Source organism: Harpia harpyja, chromosome 18 (genome assembly GCF_026419915.1).
Source record: "Harpia harpyja isolate bHarHar1 chromosome 18, bHarHar1 primary haplotype, whole genome shotgun sequence".
In the NCBI taxonomy this organism is placed as follows: Eukaryota; Metazoa; Chordata; class Aves; order Accipitriformes; family Accipitridae; genus Harpia; species Harpia harpyja.
The window spans coordinates 17,539,364-17,562,688 of record NC_068957.1 but is presented as its reverse complement, the minus strand read 5'-3'; the positions used below and the strand labels follow the sequence as shown (position 1 = coordinate 17,562,688).

Genomic DNA, 23,325 nt, shown 5'->3' with positions numbered 1-23,325 from the left:
CTCACCATCACAGGCCTCTCCTACCCCATTCTGTTAAAGATTTCCACCTTCTGAGATGTTTCAGTTCACCAGTTGGTGTTTTGCCGGAGCTGAACAGCCTGGAGGAAAGCCTGTACACAGAAGTTATGTTTGCAGCCGTTCCAATGTAGCCCCAAAACGCACCTTGCACCAGCCTTTTATCACTTGGCAGTTGCTAGCATGATCCCTTTCTCGGCTTCCCTAGGGCTGAAAACCCTCACTGCTAGTTCTTACATCGTGCTGAATCTTTGTGCTTTTCTAGCCCTACCCTCTTCACCTGGGTGTCTGCAATGACTGTGACCTTACTGGGTACTGCTATCTTTACAGAGCTACAAAGCAATTTCCCCATCAGAACAGTCATCAAACTACATCTGAAATTAAATGAATTTAAAATCCTTAAACACTACAAAAAGAAAAAAAAAAAAAAAGAAAACAAAAGGCCACTGTGATGTCTCATTTGCTTATAAAGGTACTTGCATACAGTTGAGATCTGATGTTGCAAGGTGCAACGTGAATGGGAATTAAAGGGAGTCAGACACAGCAGAAACACTCCTTTAATGAATTGTGAGTAACCAGCTCCCTCTAAGTAGTGTCAGATCCTCACTGCTGGATTAGTGCATGCGTGACAGGATTTTTCAGAGCATAATAGACAATGAAACACCACCAACATTTAATGTCAGGATATACAATTACAAGGCAACTTACAGATCTTCATTTGCCTCAATTTTCAATACCAGGATTCACCCCCCAAGTGAACTGCCAGCTCAGTTCACGTGAAGACTTTTCACCGTTATCTCCCAGCTCTTTCTAGAGCACTTTAGATTCAAAGCAAGAAGAATAAACACTCCGAACCAGAGCTACACATTTGCGGTACCAACTCAGGCAGCTTCAGTGGTCTGCGGCAGGCGAGAATTATCAAAATGTACAGAAACGCCAGACGTCACAGGGTGAGACAGTATAGTAAAGCCTATAAATATTCAAAATTATTTTTCCAGCATACATTTGTGATTCATAAAATGTGGAACTATAATGAATTTCAAATGCCACATAAATGTTCAAAGACAAGATTTTTCTCTGGGCTTTCATAATGTTTTAACAATGTATGTCTGGATTGCACAAAGTTGGCATTTAACTTGCAAAGGTGTGACTAAAACCCCAGACTTTTAACCAAAATTACTGAATAAAAAGCAACAATTACATTTTCAACTTTTTTCAAGTGAGAATTTATCTTCCTGTAGTGCGTGCACAGGTGCTGTAAAAGGCCGCAGTATGCGAGAACTGTTCTAGCAAGGGCAAGAGAGTGGATAACTTTTTCTCTGAACAGTTTTCATAGAGAATAACAAAAGCTTTTGAACAAGGAATCCCTCTGGGGTGATAAACTTCATCTGACAAGCGCCTACATGAAGGAAGTGCAAAAAAAATAAAAGTGCCTGCTCCCCAGCATTTGAAATGTGGGAACATTGAGTAAGATTTTGGTTTTTTTTAAATAGTGACCTTTCCCATCAGACACAGGCAAGGTTTGTTAGAAGGTAGACCTGGGGCCCTGCAGCATCGCTCCTGGGGTCAGCATAGCTCAAGAGTATCTTCCCAAACCTCTTCTGTGACTACACCATGTGCACGTGTCCTTGCAGTTCCAACCCCTACCCCCAACAGACCAGTAATTTCCCCACTCCAGCTACAGTGTGGAAGATAAACCCCTTGTTATGACTAACTTAACCTCTCCGCCCTTTCCCAAATCACAGCATTTGAATAACTCCCTTAACCAAGACAGGAAAACATTTCAGGATAGACTAATCAAGGCTTTAGTCCTAAAGATACTGAACATCATCAATTCTCATTGTTTTCATGTGTAAATAGGTACTTTTAAGCCACCTCGCTAGTGTAATCTCTAGATGCCATGAATTTATTTTAAAACACATTGTGAAGTAGGAACTATTAAGAAGGTTGAAGAAAACGCCACTTTTTAAGATTAGACCTTAAGTTCAACCAGAAGTAATGAGAAGTTGAGTGGATGTAATAATTCTCGAGTGAGTTTATATTTTTCCACATTGCTTCTGTGTTTCCTCTTCTTGGAGACGCACCATATATTTTTGCAAGAAGTTGTCCCAGGGACAATACAGGTTCTTGAAAAGGCATACACACAAATGTTATATAGAACATCAAGAAATACAATCAGTCTTTGTAGTGCATTTGGGAAAAAAGCTCTTTGGAACATTAACTATAACATTGCAAAAGTATAGTATAATCACAACCAGTGTTCTCATATTCGTTAGTGAGAATTTTGATTTACAAATAGATCTCCTACACATTGTGGTCATTTGAGCTAAATTCCATTGTGTGAATTACTCATATTTTAGGTCTGCTACTAACCACTACAGTTGTAACTGAGCACACCATGGACGGACAACAATGCGCAATACTTGGAAAAGTACAGAAACATGACTTATTTTCAAAAACACGGGAAAATCTTTCAAAACAGGCTGGCAAAAACTTTGTTATGTATTAAGCACTGAGCAGCGTTAAATCCAAGCATACAGTGGAAGAATCCATGTGCAGAAGTAGAACTGTGTAAGCTAAGGGACCAAAAAGCACGGCACAAGGACAAGGTGTGAGATGGGCTGCCATGTGTAGAATTAAACTTGACACGAACAGAGGTGTTAATGAAACAAACCCAAATGATTACTTACAAAATGGTTGCAGGGGTTTTTTTCCCCACGTGTATACGTTTAATGAACGTATCATCTCCACTCTTCTTTCTTGCCAAAACAGAACAAAGGACAGTACTTAAACCATTGTCTCTGAAACCTAGCTTGGTTATAGAATATGCAAGTGTTTCAATATTTTCCCTCAGCATTTTATCATCTCTCTTGTAGATAGGATAATGTTAACCAAAAGCTCTACAAAGATAACAAATGTAGAGTCTGCCTTCACTGTCAGAAACACTTGTGAAAAATATTACTGAGAAGAAAATTTCAAGAGCACTTTAATATACAGAATAAGTGGCATAGATGTATGGGGCTTATTTTAAAGAGACAGCCTTTATTTAAAGTACTTTGTTTTGTAGACCTTATAAAGTAAACATTACAATACTTTTTCACAAATATATTAAAATTGTTTAAATTTAAAGGCAATTCCATTGACTGATGGATATTTTTAAAGAAAAAAAAAATCTAACAGAAATAGGCAGCTCAACTAAAACTAGATCTTAAACATTCTGTTTTGTCATTCCATCTCCTTAAAAAAAAAAAAAAAAAAAAAAAAGTGAGAGAGAGAGAGACAGACACACACATTTTTCACCCAGACTTCCTTTACAGCAATAAGGCAACTCCAGGAGATTTGAATGACCTCCTTGGAGATTACAGATACTGTAACTGGCTGCTCCTCATGCTTTATAACACCCAAAGGTGCAACTATCCATTAATCACAATCACATTTGTGCATTAAAATATAAAACTTAAATTACAGATTTTAAAAATATTACTAATAGACTTCCCTATCATAAAATGTTTTACATTTACAGTACTTGAACTATTTCAGTTCTGGGTTGATGAGGTTTAAGCAATTTACCACTGCAAGAGTTAGACTCTGGAGCTCACAAACAGCACAACCCAACCAGGGGCAGCAATAGTCGGTAGAGTCATAGTGCAAATCAAAATAAGGAGTGCAGAATTGCACTAGTTGTTTACATTTCTAAAATATAAATGAACAAGACGAGCTCTTGTATTGTACATGCAATAAATTATAGTAAGCATATGACAATGGGGCTGGGGCATTCTACAATTTTAGCTGGTGTACCAGAGTTGAAGCCTGTGAAAGATAGGACTCGGTAAACAAAACATTTCAAAGCTCTGTTGTCATAGCACTTGAACTATGCTTTCACGCTTTGTACTTCTGCTTCCCCGTCTCGCTGATCACACAGATATGCTGAAACAAAATAAAATAAAAAGCTCCTGTTAGAGAAGTAACGTAAGAGATCGATGGTTTACGTCTGTATTCAATAATGTGCTTCCGAAAAAAATACAAGCATGCTATACATGTTTCAGTACAAAAGAATCTTGTGATAATGTTTATGCAGAACAACTTAAGCCTTTTTTTGTCTAAAAATCTCAACATTGCCTTCTTTCTCCTCCCCCTAATTGTCCCACCCAATGTCTGCTGGGTCTGGTAAGACCCAGATGAAGAATTAATAACTTAGAATAAAAAGTGAATCCCTCTTAACTTCCAAGGTCTCTCTACTCTTACTCTTACATAACTAAGCAAATGCACTTATTTGTTGCAGACATCTGGTAAGATAAGAAACTTCACATTGTTTCAAAGTTGACAGGAGATGTGTAGCCTCCATTCTTCATGCAGCAAAGTAAATTTTAGTTTCGTAAGAGCTCCAAAACGCCGTCCCACTGCTCTAGAGTTTGCTCTCATCGTTGCATCACCAACAGAACATATTTGCACATGAGGCATGATTTACAGAGGAGGGAGAGTGATGTGAGGAGACTTCCCTTCCTTCCTCCTCCCTAGTTTTAAATGGACAAAAAACATACGGGAAAAATTACTTACGTTCAAATCTCTAAAGTATTCATTGTAATCTAGGGCGTATCCCACAACAAATTTGTCTGGCACTTCAAATCCAACAACTGAAAAAGACCGTAAGTCACCAGTATGTTAGAAAAGAACTTCCTAGAGTTAACTAGACCTTTTTACAGAGGCAATCTGGAATTTTTAGGTATGTAGGCATCCTAACTCATTTTATTTCTTCCACTCAAGTGGAATCTTCCTTCCCTCAGATTAACATTTGAGCTATTTTAAAATTTTAACTTACTTTGTTGATTTATCAACTAAAGCAAAATTAAACAGATGCATTTATTGGTTCCCACGCAGCAGCATGGTGCTAGCATGCAGTCTGCAAGAAATTAATGGAAGCACTTAAGTCTACAGACAGGGTATTATTATCAGAATGTAAAATTCCTTGAAAATTTCCTGCAACTTTGTAAATACATACAAGAAGAGCCAATACTTCCCAGTACTTCCTAGATGCTTGGCATGCCAGTGCAAAAGCATTGGCACTGGTAAGCACAGCACAAGTCACCCTCACAGTATCATTCAAAAGGCAGCACCTCTGGGAGCTGGACCTGCGCCTCAGGTAGGGCTGCAGGAAGGGTACCCAAAGGCATAATGAGCAGGCAGGTTCAGTCATCAGCTCCTTCAAAGCTATGGATGTGCAAGTCCAACAGGACTTTCGGTGAAGGGCTGGGAGAGTGAGCACAGAGTAACGTGAATATCAGAACTACAGTTATTGCAGGGAAACCAATCCTTTGTCTTTGAGAAACTGCCTAGATGACTCCATTCTTGTGACTTGCAGGCAACGACCTGCTATGTAGGAATATACCATGACTGCTAAAGCACGTCTTAGATGCTGATTCCGTGGTGTAGAGAACAGCAAAGAGCACTCTGTTCTTTATGGAGTCACTTGCAGGTTTCAGAAACAGATGGGGGGGGTTGTGTGTGTGTTTGGTTGTGGTTTTTTCCTCCCAGAGGAGCTGCCTAAGAAGAGGGCATCAGCTATGCCACAGATTGTCTAAACAGCTCTAGCAGGACAGTTCACGGGTGGTCAGGTAGTATCAGTCCAACCTGTCCACACACACTATAAAATGACCAAAAAATATTGAACTATATAAAATACAAAAACTTCCAAATGGCCTTCTCCCCTCACACTAAAATGAAAGACTCTGAGCACAAGAAAGCTGTGCGTTTTTTCTCTCCCTGGCCACAATGAGGGTCTGTAAGGAAAATAGGGAGATAAATTGTACAATTAAGAGAAAAGGCTGTGTGCAGTTTTGGAAAAATTAAGGTGATGTTTAGCGTCTACTCGGCCTCACAATACAGGGATAAAATGGAGGCCCAGCCATTACTGCCTTATCTCTTCTTTCAGAACTCACGTGTCCTGCACTGAACAGGTTGTCTCTGTGGACAGATGGCAAAACAAGTCATCTGCTGCAAGATGCTCAAAAGGCAGACCATTAACCCAGCTAAGCCTATAATAAGATCTCAGGAATGAGGGGCATCCTTGACTGAGGGGAATGCCTCAATTAAGCTTTAAGGCATTGAAAAACTTCAGTTCCAGAATATTGTACAACCTTGGAAAGGAGGAGGAAGAGGATGCAATTCTGCTGCTAAATTCACTCCACTTCCATAGTGAAAGCACACAGTCCAGATTAACAGGAATTTAGCCTCTGAAACAAGGTTAAAACACATAGGCCTTCCCAAGGCAGGAGGAGCTGTCACTCTGGTACCACTGTCCGCTGTGGATGCTACTCCTTTCTTTATGGTCTTGGGACAGACAGGAGAACACAAGAAGGGAGTAATTCAGATGCCTAGACATAACCGGTTTTGTGCCAATTTAGGCATCTTATTACTGTAAACTTTTTATCAGACCTGCTACCCTGTGTGGTCCTCCTACATTCCTGGGGACATCCAAACGGCATGAGGTGGCTAGGTTTAGGCACCCGAATCACCAAAACTGTTAAAGGTGAATCCAGCAGATTCTGCTGACTAAAGCATTTGACTACATGCAAGCTGGGAGAATTTGCACACAAAAAGGGTGTAACCCGGACCAAAATATCAAAGTTTGCTTTTCATATAGTAACATGTTACAAAAAGTTAAGGAAAAAAAAAGGATCAGACCAAATCCAGACTAACTCTGTCAAAATACATTCCAAATATTTAAATTCCCTAAATAAGAACAAAATCTATCAAGAATCATTAGTGAAAACTTATTTGGAACATCCTTGGACTTTGACCAAAGGGTACACAATACACTGACATGCTTTTAAAAATTAGTAACAGTTGTCAAAAAGTCACTTACAGTCTGGCCGATAACCCACACTTCGAGGAGTTCTTTTTACCAACAAACTGTCAAACAAAACCAATGTAAAACTGAAACATGAAAAAGCACTGGGTACAAATATATGAGACTGTTTTGATGACAGACAAGCTGAATTTGGCCTAAATGTGCATAACTGAAATCATAACTACACATATTTTAAACTATTATTTTATTTGCAGGTGCAGCTGATCATAATGACAAAATCAAAACTTCCTAGAATCATGAATGGTTTACAGCCTAAAGGATAACTAACAGGTCTACAAGAAAGAGGCTAGGAGATACTGAGCTGGATGGATTTTCATTGTGAAAAGTGACTTAATGGGGTTTTATGTGTGTTAGGAACTTCAGGCACGGTTTAGCTTATAGGTAAACAGGTGACGACTTGGTATCTGGCCAGACCAACTGAGCTCTTTTCAAAAGCATTAGTATTATGAAGCAAAAGTTCAGCTGCTTAAATGCAACCTCAATTGCACTTGCGCAACATGTCAACTGTTTTTCACTGGCACTACTAATTACCCTCATAAAGAAAATGTAATTGGTTCTGATTATCAGGTGATACAAAGCAGCTCCACTTTTTCAGAATTAATAGTCAGAGGTGTAAAAAGCATGGAGATATGGAGTTGGGGGTATTGTAGTAGAGAGAAATGCCGTGCTAGCTTAATTTGATTTGCTCATTATTCAGTTTAGCACTTCTACCTCTTAGAAGACAACCCCACAGGTCTGACATTTGTCTGTCTTTGAGATACAGAGACTTTGGGAGGAAAAGAAAAGGTGGTCAATGGCTGAATGTAAAGACAGAGGTCAGCATAACTCTGTGCATTAAGCACAGACCTCCTTCCCTCCTGAATCACCCCGAAGGTAGGGATTAATTTGTCAGTCACAGTTTCAATTTTAGACAGTTTCTGAAACTTGTAGTTGTAAGACTTAATTTTTGAGAATTGGTGGAGAATTTGATCAAAGAAACCCCAAATCATATTAGCATTAATTCACATCTCCCTGCTACAACTGCTTAATTGTCAGAGAGAAAGAAATTTTTGAGAAGAAAGAGGAGAGAGTGAAGTGAAGTAACCAAGAACATTACACTTAAGACTACCTAGAATGATCATGTTTACCTGCTCAGGTCTTTGGCAGACCCAAATCACTGCAACAGGTTTAAACAATAGCAAACTGGACTTTGCTTATACTATATTATATTCATGATGTACACTGCAGTGTTAGGGCACTACTCAGTGGCAAATATTTAAAATTTGTTACACTTAGTCTGGCCAGGGAGAAATCCTCAACAACCTCACCTTCAGCAGGTCACCTCCAGATTATCAGCAAGAAGAGCTGTTCTCATACATCTAACAACTGCTTTGACATTGTTATGGCAACACAACTGATTAGATATTACACACAGCTCTGCTTTACCTCTAATCCCCAGCAATCATTATGCTTTTATTGTAAAATACACAACCATAGCATAGCAGCACAAAAGATGCAATTTAAAAAGTAGAAAGAATGTTGATATTGGTTAATAACATATTATCCTCAACATTTCTTGTCAGTTTTAAGTTATTTAATTATAAAATGTTTTGAAACTAATTGATTAAAGATGTAACTAAGTAGAAAAGCCTGGAAGAGCATATGGCTGGGCGACTCTCACATAATGACCTCTAAAGCTCAGATGCACTATGCACACTGCAGAAACAATAATGTTAGTGTGCAAACTAACTTAATTTTACAATTAAAGAAGAACTAAAACAAGGTCTCCATTGCACAGGTACCCCACTGCAGTATACTGAAGTTGCAGATAGCGCAAGAAGAAACAAACATGTTTGGATAGATACTACACGCATGTAAGTGACAAGCACTGTTATTTTTTATACCCTTCTCTAGTAAAAGTCTACACTTATGACTCAATTTGTGTTGAAAATACCTCTACCAACTTGAGAGGGTATTTTTTTTAAGCCCAAAAGATTTAAATTCTTCCATGTACTTCTAAACCTAACTTGGACTTCAGTGATAAAACCCCACAAATCTTACCATAATATGATAAGGCAAGAGATGTACCAGGCATGCACAAGCTATCCCCTTCCGAAGCACCAAAATTCTTCCAGCAATAAGATGGGAAAGAGCGGTGTTTCCACCAGCCTTAGCAAATGTATGTTCTCATAACAAGCAAAAGTGCTTTTGGAGTTTAAACAAATACTAAACTCCAACAGATCGCATCATATATGGAAATGTATTCTACACTTTTTTCTTTTTTTTTTTTCTCCCCACACTGTGTGTCATTCTTAAGGTGAAATACAGCACAAATAATCATCATTAAAATTTTACCTGGCTACTTTCACCATCTTTGGATTGTATTGCTTAAGTAGGGACAGCAACGTTTTCATTGTTTTACCAGTATCAATTATATCCTGAAAATAAAAAACTCATGTAAGAAAGAATATTAAACACGTCAGAGTAACATTTTCAAGTTTCTACCACAGAAACTGCTCATCCGCAATAGCATGAAATTATGCCAAAATACTGTTCACAATCAAATATAGGTGACACGTAACGCCATGTTGTGCTTACACAACTATGCTCAGTGAAGTGATCACGCACATCAACAATATAGTTCTTAATTGCTGTGGATAACTATGACTTTGAAAGCCGTTATGGAACTATGACCTTCTTGGCTCCTTTTGGATATTTTATGGCTTGTGCTCCTTGCAGCTAGGAGACAAACAATGTTTAATTCGAATGTGAGAAGAGTAACATTAGTCTTGCTGTTGAGCTCAGTTAGAGAGACAGATGTGCATAACAGAAAGAAAAGTAAGACGTGAAAATAGGGAGAACAACCCATTATTGCAATTAAAGAAAAAGGAGTGTAATTTACATTACATATCCAAGAAACGGCTGAAGAAATTGCCCTGGGAATAGCTGGGTGCAGTTCTAAAGTCTATACTCAAACACACTGAAGTGAATTTTGACACACCATTTTAATCCCATCCACTGGACATATAAGCAGAAAAAAGAATATATGGCTTACAACTGAAGCATCAGAAATGGACTCATTTAGACTGAAATAATCACATGATCTTTAGAGGGACAGTCCTTACCCTGGCCTGAAATCAAGTCTATTTGAAGTGAAGAAGGTAGATAACACAGAAGCAGCAATGTCCTGGTTTCAGCTTATTTTCCCATGACTCCCAATTAAAATAAAAATCAAACAAAAAACTCAACAGAGCACCCGTCAGCAATACCGCCTTTAACACTTAATGTTTTTAATCATAGTTATAAACTCAAGAAAAGTTAAAGATATACAGATATATAGATAAAAGTTGGCAAATAAACAGAAGTAGCTACTTTGATACTCAAAAATAGGACCTATTCCTGATTTTGTGTTGTGTGATTATCTGTTTAATGGAGGTGAATCTCCATTTTGTTCAGATTTTTTTGCACATTAAAGGGATGCTGTATAGAACAGCCTAGTGCTCTGGTGCACAAGATATTAAACCTACAATAAAATGTGCATTTTTATTGTTTGACAGTTAAAACTGTGATCGGTAAAAGGGTTCATATTTGACAGTGTATAAGACAAGTCACTGGATAGATGATTCACTGAACAAAGGAGAAACTAACCTAGTTAGTTGTCTGGGACTTTAAAGACATACATTCATCTGAAATGGAGCAGATACATAATTAAACGCATCTGCCTATCTGAAGCAAAATATACTTCAAAGGACACCACTGGTCACACAGATGACTGCTGTATACATACTATTTTGGTAGGAGTTTTGGAACTGAATGTGCTTCCTGTGGAATAATATAACCTTCTCAAATTAAAAAAAAAACAAAAAAACATAAAACCCCACATTTTATGAGAGGAAACATCCTTCCCTTTGGCTGCTGAATCAGTTGCCATAGCTGTTTCTTTGCTTACAAACAAGCCATTTCCATTATTTGGAGGCTTAAGACATTATTAGATTGCACATCCATTTTTCCTGTCTACTGCTGCTGCTTCCCTATCCTGAAATTGGCAGTCTTACTCAAGAACATCCTTTGTCAAAGCAACACTTACTGAACATAAGCAACACTGTCCATCGAGAGAGGTATAAAAGCAAGAATTAAGCAACCGGCACCTACTAGGAAATCAAACTGAGGTGTACTATACCTGGTATCATCCAAAGAACCATGACAAGACAGAGGAATGGGAATCTAGCAATTGCAAAATGCTCATTAAAAATTAGCCTTCTCTATGTCACTATTTTCTCAACAAATTACATACAAGGACATTGGGCTTAGATCTGTTTTTCACGTATTTTAGGATATTCCTACTAGGAACTTCTTTCTACCCCTGCAGTTTAACTTCCTAGCTTGCTGTTATAAACCCAGAACAATAATATGCTTATTATCACTCTGTTCAGGCTGCTTTTAAAAATTAAAATTAAAATTAAAATAAAATAATAATAAAAAAAGACATTTTAAAATTGACAGAATCCCAGAAAACTGAAAGCAAATGCAAACAATTTTACATGGATATCTTCCTTGTTAAATTTGGCAGTTGAATGCAATTTGAGAATTCAAAATACAGATAATTTCAAATTCAGAGCCCACTTGCAAAATTCAAGCCTGGAATCAGAAGCTGGGAGCCTTGAAACCAGAAACTGTAGGTTTTCTGGCTTAAGAACAACTTCTATTAGAACTCTTCTCCCAGTCACACATTAGAACTTCAAGGTGAAACATAATACTTACTTCTACGATCAAAACATTCTGGTGGGAAGAAAAAAAAAAAAAAAAAAAAAAAGAGAAATCCATTAATACCTACAGAATATGCCATTTCTTATATATATTAATCTCTATAACTTATTAATTTTCATTGCAGTTAAATATTTGTACCACCATTTATGTATGTTTACGCATGTAACAGCAAATTCTATGTAGTTAACATTTCTGTTAACCAATTAGCTGACAATGACATTCTCCTCAGTGTCTCATGCTGAGTACAAAGTGGTCTTTAAATTATTTAGACTTTGAGAATTCTAGATATTGCAAAAGAGATCAAAACAGAGTCTACACAATTCGTATTCTTCTAAAGCAAAGAGTGTTATGCTATGGAGACATGTACAATTCTGTCATACCTACATCCTTTACATTGAACAGTTACATATATGCCTTAAAGATCACTTATGTGTAAGGAGAAGGGGAAAGTAACGTGTTCTGACAGAGCAGGAGACACGGATGCTTTAACCCCAGACATCTGGCTCAATGATCTCCATAGAGTCACTGGAGAAAAGCAGATTCCCAATTTACATTCTCCCATTTCCTTCTCTTGTCACTGCCTGTAATGGGACCCTCCGTTCCTAACCTGGGCCGCACATTTTACAAGTCTCGACAGTATGAATTCCCATCACTACTTCAGTGAAAGACCAATACAGCAAATAAGTAATGCCTCTCTCTTTTAAAGGTAGTTTGCAGACAACCACCCCCACACGATTATTCTTCTCAGGCACTGCAGAAAAACAAATCTCCTAAAACTTTACTGATACTGAAGATGGCAAACAGGTTTTTCTTTGTTAAGTTCAGACTAAACTGATGGCTTAGGTGGGGCTTATCCACTCTCCTAGTATACACCGGCAAACATTTAAATGAAGCTCCTCTGTTTTCATTTTTTAAAACTATATAATCTTCACACGCTAAAAGAGCAGCCTTAAAACCATGCAGGTATGTGGGTTCTTTAGCAGTATTGTTTGTTTGTTTTTAAACATATAAAGAGCCATACCTTTCCAGTCAAGGTTGAGAGGTCGTCTCCACCAATGACTTTTATATCTCCAGTTGACTGATCATTCTAAGAAAGAGAAGGGTGAGCATTAGCATTACCAGAATCAAAATAATTTTTTCTTCCAGTAAATATCAAAACTGCGAAGTGCAAAACCAGTGAATGTTAATGCTTTCAGAAACACAGCACCAACAGCGTCTCTCCATCAACTAAGAAATTACAAGTGACCAAATTCAAAGATGGTATTTCAGATTAAAGATTGTTTGACAAGAGATCTGCATAAACGCACGCACCATCTCTCATGTGTGACCATCGTATATACATATGTATCTAAAAAGATACAATTTGCTATGCATTCCCTACACATATGGAAATAAGACAAAAAGCACATCAGTTTCCAAGCTGCATGCTGCTATATAGCTGGTAATTTACATTTTAAACTTTAATGCTTTAGAAAGCCTTACTCTTTGAGTAAGAATAAGCAATCATAACAATAGCAAGAATAGCCAGCAAACAAGGCACAGATCAATATTTAGAAATACAAGCTACAAAAATAGCCAGAAAAGCTTATGTTTGCCTAGTTTACAACAAATATTGGTAACAAATCAAATTACTTCTTATAGTAACTCAACAGCAACATAGGTACACCATCACTACAACACAGCATTTTGCTTCAGTAAAACTAAACTTTGATACAAATGTAAATGAACTGTTATGTAAGAAAGTTAAAAACAGCTGCTAGGAGTGCTTCACAGATCTTTGCAGTTTATTTAAAGTCATTCAACTGACTTTAAACCTTGACAATGTCTCACACTTCGTATTAGATGCGATATGCTTATTATTGTACTACTTACAGATGACAACATTATCCTACAATTTAATCATTTCAGTCAAAGGTTAACATTGGTTACCAAACTTTATTCTCATAGCTCCTTACCACGTATCTTCCTTTTAGAAAAATGGTATTGTTTTGCTGCTGCACCTTGAAGCCCAAGTGTGCTGCACAACTATGCAGACATGCAGCAAAACAGCAGTTCCTTCCCAAAACCCAGAAATGACAGATGCAATAGAGAGGGGACCACAAGGGAACAGAGAGACAGCCACGTACAGCTTCCTGTTTTTACAGCCACATGAAGACAGATATTCGTGCTATATGAATTGTAGGCAAAAACTAAAAATGTTATTGTAAAAAAGAGGAAACAAATTCTTTAGAGAGGCACACATGAAGTACACAATAAGTAACACTGGGATGATAGTAAAGAGAAAATGTATTAAAATCCTTTGGACAGTGGTGTCAACAGTCTAGGATAAAGAAATGCTGACAGCTTTAGGCATGTAAAAGCAGATGATAGGAGTAACAGATACTTTCCTTTTAAGATTCCTATGACACAACATAAAATAAAGCCAAATACATTATTAGAAAAAGTTTCTTTTCAGTTTTACCCCATGTATTTTAAAGAAAACATTAGTTGGAGTTACACCACTCTGAAATTACACTGAAGGGCTGTGTTTCGTTACTATTAATGAACATTCATTTTTGATAGTCAACTGTTTCAGTGCTTCCATAACAGTGCAAACAGTAACTAAAGCAAACAGCATCAATGCCACTGTGTTAAAAAAGTCCCAAACCAAAGATGTCCAATGATTGCTGCTTGACCTAGTAGATATACACACTGCTACTGAATGCCTGAGATACTGGCTAGATCAACCACAAAAATGTGATTCAGTTAAGCACTGTATTCATAAAGCTAAAGGACATTTCCTGTGTTCACCCTATCTTACAATTATCTTAAATGACAGCTTCTTTAAGCTTTTCCTTGTTTATGTTACTGGATTCTCTCTTATCTGTTCCTACACTAATAGGTATTTCATCCTCCTTCCATGGAAGGATGTAAAAAAAAATCATTCCTTACAAAACAACGATGGAGAAAGATGTTACAGGTATTTTGTTCCATTAAAATTACATGCACAGATGACAGACTCGTACTGCTCGGCATATGCCTAAGATCAGGTTCCTGATGATCTGTTTGGCTACAAAGCAACACACTATACTCAAACAATAACATCACAAAACTGTAGGTTACTGTAAACCTTTGGATTATGCCTATTAAAGTATGGTGATCAGCAGAGAAAAGACAATCTAACCTATAGAAACCTTCCTGCTCCTTCCCACCAAAAACCATACAAATTGCTGCATTTTTCAATGCAAACCATAAATCTTCATTGGCATATAAACCTGCATTCCTATGCAGGTACTGAGTTCGTGAGCAATTAAAGGATAAAAAAAAACAGTTAAAGAATTTCCAACACTGGTTTTAACCAGATTTCCATTGGAAAGAACTTTGTTTAATAATTAAGCAATGTTTTAATTATCTTCAGGAGCATTATTTCTGATTTCAGTACTGTTAAGACTTTAATGCTTTGTGGTTTAACACATAAGAGTTTTACTGTTTAGATCTGTTTTAACTGCCTCCCCATTGTCACTGCTGGAAAACAATAATGCTTTACAAGATCCTAACTCCTGGCTGAAATGACTTCAAGATCACCTTTTAAAAAGGCATTTTAAGTTCCTTACAGTATTTGCTCTAAGGCTTGGTTAACAGAGATCTTTCAGAATACTGCCATGACCAGCCTACTCAGAGTTTACCATGTACTCCACTGAAAACCCCTATTTTCCCAAGTGACAGTGCAACACATCCATTGTCTTTTGGCTGCCCTTCATGACTACAAAAGCAACGTTTGCTCATTCCAAGTTCAAATGCAGGAGACTGGTGAAAAGCCATTCTTCTCATAGCACAAACAAAATAAACTGTTTGTCAAGAATACTGAGATCTGGGTCTGTTCACAAACACTATCTTTCCATTTCTTAACAGCTTGCCAGATCATTAAAATTCATCTGTAAGGACTCGGAAAGCTGGAGTTATGAGCAAAGTTTAATCGCAGCTTGACCACGTCAGTATTCTTAGAGAATTATTTTTGGGTGCAGAACAGTACAAACTTTGCATTGCAACACAAAAACCAACCCATATGCTTGTAAATACTAAATGATCTGTCTGAAACAAGAGCAGAACCTCAATTACATCAATTTCAGAACCATTACACAAGTTCAGCTGCTTTGTTTATGCAGCCACGGTATTTTTAACATCTTTTATCCAGTCTGTAAAGGCAGACAGCATGATCTAGTAATCTCATCCAAAGACAGCAACAAGAGAGCTAGCTCCACTTTCAACTGTCCATTACAGTTTGTGATGGTTTTCACATCACTAAACTCAGTAAAGCATCAAAATCCATCTAGTAAAGCACAGATAAAAACTACAGAGCAGATTTAGCATGCTGACACTACTAATGATGGAAGACCCAGTCAATGTTACATACATGTTCATGTTAAGACAATCTTATCCAGTCTATCAAATTACGCAATCTAAAGGACATAAGTCTGGATATTAATTACCACCTAAGAGAGTCCACAGAAATGAAATGCTTGTAAATACTGTAGTGGAGGCATCAGGTAACAGCAGCTCCTCACTTATCTAGAACAAGAAAACATTCTTTTATAGAATTGGCTGACGAAACCAAAAACCCTGAAGCCAACACCTCAAGGAAAACATTCTGCTCAGACAGCTTTCTGTCTAATTTCTCCACTTTTGTCTTCATCTACTTGTTTTTACTACAAAAACAGGCTTTTAATTTCCACAAAACTTATTTTGCTGCTCACTCCCCTATTAATATCAAGGCACTGTAGTTCTGGGGAGTAATAAACAAAAGCAACTGTAGTAAAGAAACGAACCAAAGCATGCCTAACACACCAGTATGAGCAAAGAAAACAAATATACAATAAGGCAGCCTTGCTTCTTAACAGAGGGGTTTTTTCAAGTGTTTCAAACCATTTCTCCAATAGTTTTTTCCAAGTTAGTCAGGAAGTGGAGAGAGTGAAAGGGTGCAGTCTTTGTATTGTTTTTTAAACAAGCCAAGTAAGTTATTGGAAGTGTTCCTTGAAGAAAACAGAAGATACACAATTTATTTCCTCACAAAAAAGAAGGTGGGAGTCATCATTTCCCATTCTTTAACATATTATCCTGTAATAGAGACATTCAGCCTTCTGTTGTGGCTTTTACAGGCAGAACATACAGGCATGTGGTAGCTTAGTGGTTAAGCGAACCGGCAGCAGGAGCCCGAATCTTTCTGGGGGGAGGGAGCAGAAGGAAAGGGTGTCAAACAGCTCTCACCCACTGATCTAAATACGGTGCACAAGCACAGAGAGTGCCTTGTGAGATACAACCAAAGGCTGGCACGAACCTTTCTGCCCAGCCGTGCCTTCTCATTGAAGAGCATAGCTAAATTACTGCCTCGCGTTCAGCAAACGTGAACGTGGTTTCCAGGTAACCCCTGGACGGCCAGCCGTGTCTATGCCTCGGGCAGCCAGGGCTGCTCGTCCTGCAAACGGACTTGACCGAAGTCCCACGCAGTTCTGGGCTTCGCTGTGAAATGATAACAGATCACTCAACAGCAATCATAAATTTATCAAGTTCTTCGACAGTCCAAACTAAGTCTGCAAATAACTCCATCTCTGGTTTCACAGTTTAATGAAATGAAGGATGAGGCTGAGTTTCCAATTTAGTAATCTCTATTTTTTTCTACTGTAATAGGCACTCGTCTACAACTGTGACAAGTAGCCTATACTGCTGACCTGAATGCAAAGTTGCTGAGACAAAACTAACAGCATAACCTTACAAAACAATTTATTCAAACACTCTAAACTGAAACCAAAAAAATTAATTATTTCCATGCTACAGATGGTCTTATGAAACAAATCATAAATACCATCCTGAAAACCCGAGACTAGGCTGTCAGTAAGTCAGGAAGCATACAGTACTAACATACATCTGCTTCTTCCTTTGACCTGCACAACATAACCTCATGCTTCCTTCTACAAAACTTACACTTTACCGCATGTTACAGAATGTTCAATTTCCCTATAAAGTTAAACCCTTGTGTTCAGAATGAAAATAAATTATTTTCCAAAAATGTAAACCCAAGGCAACCTGTGCCTAGTCTTGAAAAGGTAGTGCCATATCAGTGGACACTAATCATAAATCTAGGCTTATGAATCTAGTATTTCCTCAAGGCCAAATACAGCTAATTTTGTTCATTGTTTGGTTGCACCAAACAACAGATGAGATAGGGAACTCGGGTATAACAGTTTTTGCAGCTTTCAAGTCTTCCTGTGCAATGAATGATGTCTAAGCCACATAAAAATTCCTAGAATTAAATTTTTGTAACCATAGTTGCAGGAGAATCCTCTGTATTATTCTAGAGCCACAGCTTTAGAGACGGGGTAGTGGGCAGAGAGGAAATTGTTTAACCAGTAAAGGACATGGAAAGGGTCTCTGCTCTGCATAAGGATTTTACCAGGCTGCGGAGATACCAAGGTCTAAAAGAAAACAGATTATATAGTAAGGTAGAGAAAGCGTAAATTATCTTGTGACTCTTAATTCCCTAAATTATTTGTTTAATATTAGCACATTCTAGCAGTAACAATATTAAGCCACCTCTGTTAATAATCTGAAGTTAGTCAAATTTATACAAAAATTGCACAGTACTGCAGAGATACTTACACAATAACTCTTCAACCTAATGAAGTCGACAGTCATGGGAATAGATTTGTCACTGTTTCTGTTCAGTGCTTTGATGTAGTCTAATAAATCAGCAAAAAATTTATAGCCACCCTTGAGTACACAGAGTGCTACAATGTGGTGTCCTCCCATGCCCTTCATAATTTCTCGTGCCAGTCTCTCCGTCCTATACAAAACCAAGAAAGAGTTTAGCTGTCATAACACATTTCATTTGCTTACTATAGCAGCAGCATTTTATACTGCTAAGAGTAGCAAACACATGCATCAAACTTGGAAACACATTTTGCTCAGACACATTTGCCTACCACTTCAGTCACTTTTACACGTTATTGGTCAACAAAGTTTTGCTTTTCAAGGTTAATCTACAAGTAGCACTGCCAAATGCCTTTGTTTTCATACGTCACGCTCAGCCAAAGCAAATCTTAACACCCTGAAGCTGTTTCACTGTCAGATATGCGACATGAAGGTATGTTTTCTCCTTCCAAAGACAGGTTCAGCTTCCATGCAAAGAGCAACATAAACTAACACAATGAAAAAGGCAGTAGCCCTCACTAACTGAGGAGCAAGAAAATTCTCAAACTGTAAACTAAAGAGTTTATTTGCCAAGCTAGAATGCCAGAAATTTGTCCTAACTGCAAAATACAATAGCAATGAAGCAGAACAAGAGAACACTGCACCGTTTTTCTGCAATCATTGTTTCTAAATTTATTTTAGAAAGCATGGTATATGTATTTATTGTGTGCCAGCTGACAGCAGGTTTCTCAGAGAAAGCCTACCATTATAAACTTTACGTCAATTACTTAATGACATGTACTTTGTCCAATTTTTTCCTCCATATGGAATTCCAGTGCAAAGTTTTTACAATATTTAAAAAAACCTAATTTATAGGAATGTGTATTATATCTAATCAGACAGGACCACGTAAAATCTAGATGCATTTCTATTCACAGGATCTCCAGGAAGATCCACCCAGCACCACTCTTAACACAGTGTGTGTCTCCAGCAACTGCTTCACTGAATTTGTTGTTCGTTCTCTTAAAGAGAATTAGCAACTATCAAACACAAAGTAAAACAAAAATGCCTTGTAGGCTTATGCACCCATTTCTGATCACACGAGGTAAAACTTCCACAGAACATTACAGATTTCAGCAACCACAAAAGTGACAGATTGGTATTTGCAGAGGCTAATGTCTTTCCCAGAAGGTCAGAGAAAGTTGGATATTACTTATCTACCATACGAACATGAGAAAGTCTAAGATTATGTGATTAATAATGTACTGGTATTAATGTCCTAAGGATATTCAAGAGACTATAATTGTTTTCAGACTGAACTGGCACAACAAATAACATCTTCTAATTAGGTTTTAAGAGGGTAAAACATCAAATAAACACTGGAAAGAAAGCTGTACATTGCTACGTACCACAAAATTTTGCTTGAGAATTATGACAAATTTCCAAACAAAAGCATAACTGCAAATGTACAAACTCTTTGAAGCCAAACAAGAAAGAGTTAATTAGCACTTGTACTTCTTAGCCTCTAATTAAATGTAATCTATTTAGACAGTCACCAGGCAGCAAAACTATCACTGGAAGATCATTTATTCCAGCGTCATGGAATCAGCTGGAGCAGTGTACTGTCTGAAGTCAAACAAACCTGTCCATGATGAGCCCATGAGGAATATAGACTTTTTCCAAATCATCTGCATAATGTTTAGGTATGCAGAACAAGTCCAGGTCGTAACCTTGTTCATCATCGCCAATCTGAAAAGGAAATAAGGTGAAATTTCTACAAAGCCTTATAGAAAGTCTATGGTGAGAAACTGCAAGTCCTTTGCTTTATTCAGTAAACTATCAAAACCATCATGCTCATCAGGATCACCGTACTTTCCCTCTCTATAAAAACATTAGTCACACTGAACACAGTGTAAAGTGTAATCTAACAGAACCTACAGTTCACAGGAGTTGCTTGAAATACCACGAGCTGTTGTGCAACATAACGTGGGGAAAAAATTAAGTCCTAACAACATTCTCCTACATCGGAGAGCAGGAAAATGAAGCTACTACACCTCAATGAATCTCTTTATTCCATTAAAAAAATAACCCAGGAGCTTTTTAACACCTTTGATTTTCCTAGTGTAACGCAAAACCTGCATTTACAAGTAAGCAAGCTGAGGTTTTGACATGGACATCTTCCAAATCTCCACAACACAAAATCACAACAAAACACACGAGCCAGTTTTCAGGACAAGACAAGACAGCTACAGGAGCATGACAAGTTATGCTGCTGTGAAGCAAGCTTTCTCAGACCACCATCTGCAAACCGTGCAGGTTCAAGATCTTTCAGAATCTGAAATGAAAGCCCTACTTCAGCAACCTGATCTGCACGGGCAAATTCCCCGTATGAAACAGCCTGCAATACTAGCAAGTGTATATTAATTAGGACAAAGGATTAGCATATGTATATAATTATATCAAACGCTGCTGAGGTTCAGGGCATATTGTCACAACAGCATCAAAAATAGCCTTCCCTGAACCTTAACCCTGCTGCAACTTGAAAATGACTGTGTTTTTTTAATTACTTCACTCTCTGGTTATGCAGGTGAACGCTATTACATGTAAAATGAAGTTATGAATTTCAGAGGGAAAACCAAAGTTTCTTACTGACAGTTCACCAGGGCAGGCATTTTAAGTATCCATTTTGGCTACCGCTGCCCTTGCGGGACACAATCTTATTTTGGTGCCCAAGGAAGCACTTAGCTGGCCTGTGATCGGCCAACTGTTTACACGGGTTTTTTTGTTGTGTAACCCCTGAGGAGTCTTTCACGTGGGGAACTTCATGGGTATTTTACCCTCCCATCCAAAACAGACCCTGTTTGAGCTACCCACGCACCCGGCCCAGGCACCGAGTCCCTGATCAGGGTCCCTCTGATCGGGAGCAGGCTGTTATTTTAAGCAGTAAGACAGGCCCCTCCCAAAACACATGGTATTTCCCTGTGGTTCAGACCCATCGTTCTATCTAGCGGGTCTACTAGACCTTCCTTGCTGCATCTGGTAGGGAATGGGCCGTTCCTACAGATTTTATCAGGTTTTGTACTGACTGCAGGGATTTACAGTCGCAACCTTGCGGCCGGCACAGCCCTCGGCCAGAAGACACCACGTGTATTTCATGAGCACCCGGCACTGGCTTTCAAAAAAATAATAAAAATGAATACGTAAGAGCCCTAGCAGATACGGCAACGATGCAAAAAAACATCCCCAGCACGCTCTTCCTCCAAAAACACATCCTAACCTAAACGTTTAAGCGACTCACACCGCACTCCCGGCTCTCGCTAACGAACCCGTGCCTCCCCAGCACGCTACCAAAAGCAACAGGAATAGGAAGTTGTGCCGCGCCGGGCTGCTGTCTGGTGGGAAGTTGTCCCACCTTCATTTCTGAGGCGGCAACTCCGGCTCTCCCCGCCGTCCTCCCGGTTTAAATCCTCCCCAGACGCCACCCGTGACCGCGAACCCACCCCCGCGCTGCCCGGCCGGCGGGAGGGAGAGAGGGAGGCAGAAAGGGACGGGGTGGGGGGGGCACAGCGGACCCGCCGCCGCTCGGGGGAAGGGAAAGCGCCTGGCCCGGGGGGGCAGGGGAGGGAGCCCCGGGCCCGGCGCCGGGAGGCCGGGGCTTCCCTCAAGGTGACTCCGCGGGGCGGCGGCTCCCGCCGCTCGGGGACACCCACCCCCCCGCCCCGCTCCCTCACAGATCACCAGGTTTTGGGGGGGGGGGGGGGGCAGGCGGGACCCTCCCTCCCCTCAGCCGGCGAGGCAGGGCGGGAGACATCCCCTCAGGCGCCCGGCAGCCCCCGGCCCGGCGGCAGCGGGCAGGCTTCCCCTCGGGGCGGGGGGGAGGCCGCGGCGGCGCCGGGAGCCGCACTCACCACGATGCAGGGGCTGGGGGTCGCCATGGAGCGGGGCGGCCCGCCGGCGGCGGCGGCTGCGGGCGGCGAGGAGGAGCGGCGGCGGCGGCAGCAGCAGCAGCGGCGGCGGGCGGCGAGGAGCGGGGAGGCGCCGCGCTCCGCAGCGGCCCCGGCGCCGCCTCCGCGCCTTTCGCGCTCCCCGCCCTCAACATGGCCGCGGCGCCGCCGCCCTCTCCGGTGGCTAGAGGCCTGCACCGGCCCCGGCCCGGCGCGGGGGCTGGCGGCGGGGAGGGGGACGGGGACGGGGCGGCCCCGCCGGCAGCCGCCTTCCCGTAGGCGCGGAGAGCCGCCCTCCGCCCCGCCGGCACCGCTGTCCCGGAGGTACGGGACGGTGGCCGCCCGGCGCGGGTCCCCTCTCCTGGCCGGGGCCGTCCCCACGGCACCGCGGGTGCCCTTCCCTCGCTAGGGCTGTCCCCGTCCCGGCAGGGGTGCGTGTGTCCCCCGGGCTGTCCCCCATCCCTGGGTCGTCGGAGTTGATCTTCCCCTGCCCGACACGGTGTGGGGATGTCGCCTGTCCCCTCGTGTCTCCCTGAGAGAAGATCACTCCTACCCCCAGGGGGGAACAGGGGCTGTAATTGCTGTCATTCCGAAACCAAGGACGGGGGATGCTTTTCCCTCGGGTGTTCACGTCCTTGGAGGGGCTCCACAGACGGAGGGACACCCCCCAGCGCGGCGGGAACGCTCCCCTCGGGCCAGGAGTTGCCCAGGCTCCTCTCCTCCATCACCAAGGAAGGCCTGTCCTCCGCCGCGGCTTCGTGCACCTTGAAGGAGGAAAGAAAAGGGGCTGTCTGCATCACTTCGGGTCTTCCTGCGGATCACGGGATTTGGTGGAGCCTCCTTCTCCCCAAGTGTAGGAAATCCAGCCCCCCACACCGCCACAGGCAGCTGATGGTGTGGGGAAAATACACCTAAATACCCATCAGACCGGCACACACCTGGGTACTGGGGTGCTGGGGCACGGCCAGCCCTCAGGCAGGGCAGGGTCGCCTGCCTTCACCTCCACACGCTGAGGACGCCGGCAGCTTTGTGTCGGGACAATTGTGATTGATAGCCAAATCTCATGCTTCGGGGCTCCGGTTGATTGCT

The 23,325-nt window shown here is 40.6% G+C and overlaps 1 protein-coding gene across 3 annotated transcripts; it reads right to left on the bottom strand.

Annotated features, from left to right (window-relative positions):
• Positions 1-671: 671 nt before the first annotated feature.
• On the bottom strand, positions 672-22,363 carry HPRT1 (hypoxanthine phosphoribosyltransferase 1). Of its 3 annotated transcripts, none has more exons than XM_052814050.1 (9): positions 22,201-22,363; positions 19,935-20,041; positions 18,263-18,446; positions 12,651-12,716; positions 11,624-11,641; positions 9,218-9,300; positions 6,878-6,924; positions 4,573-4,649; positions 672-3,942 (listed from the first exon to the last, which is right to left on the bottom strand). In XM_052814050.1, exons 1-9 carry the CDS (start codon positions 22,225-22,227, stop codon positions 3,895-3,897), a joined length of 657 nt encoding a protein of 218 aa, XP_052670010.1. In that variant the 5' UTR covers positions 22,228-22,363; the 3' UTR covers positions 672-3,894. The 3 variants fall into 3 exon arrangements, with proteins under 3 accessions (XP_052670010.1, XP_052670008.1, XP_052670009.1); XM_052814048.1 differs by lacking the exon at positions 22,201-22,363 and adding an exon at positions 21,591-21,732; XM_052814049.1 differs by lacking the exons at positions 672-3,942; positions 4,573-4,649; positions 22,201-22,363 and adding exons at positions 3,957-4,529; positions 21,591-21,745.
• Positions 22,364-23,325: the final 962 nt, after the last annotated feature.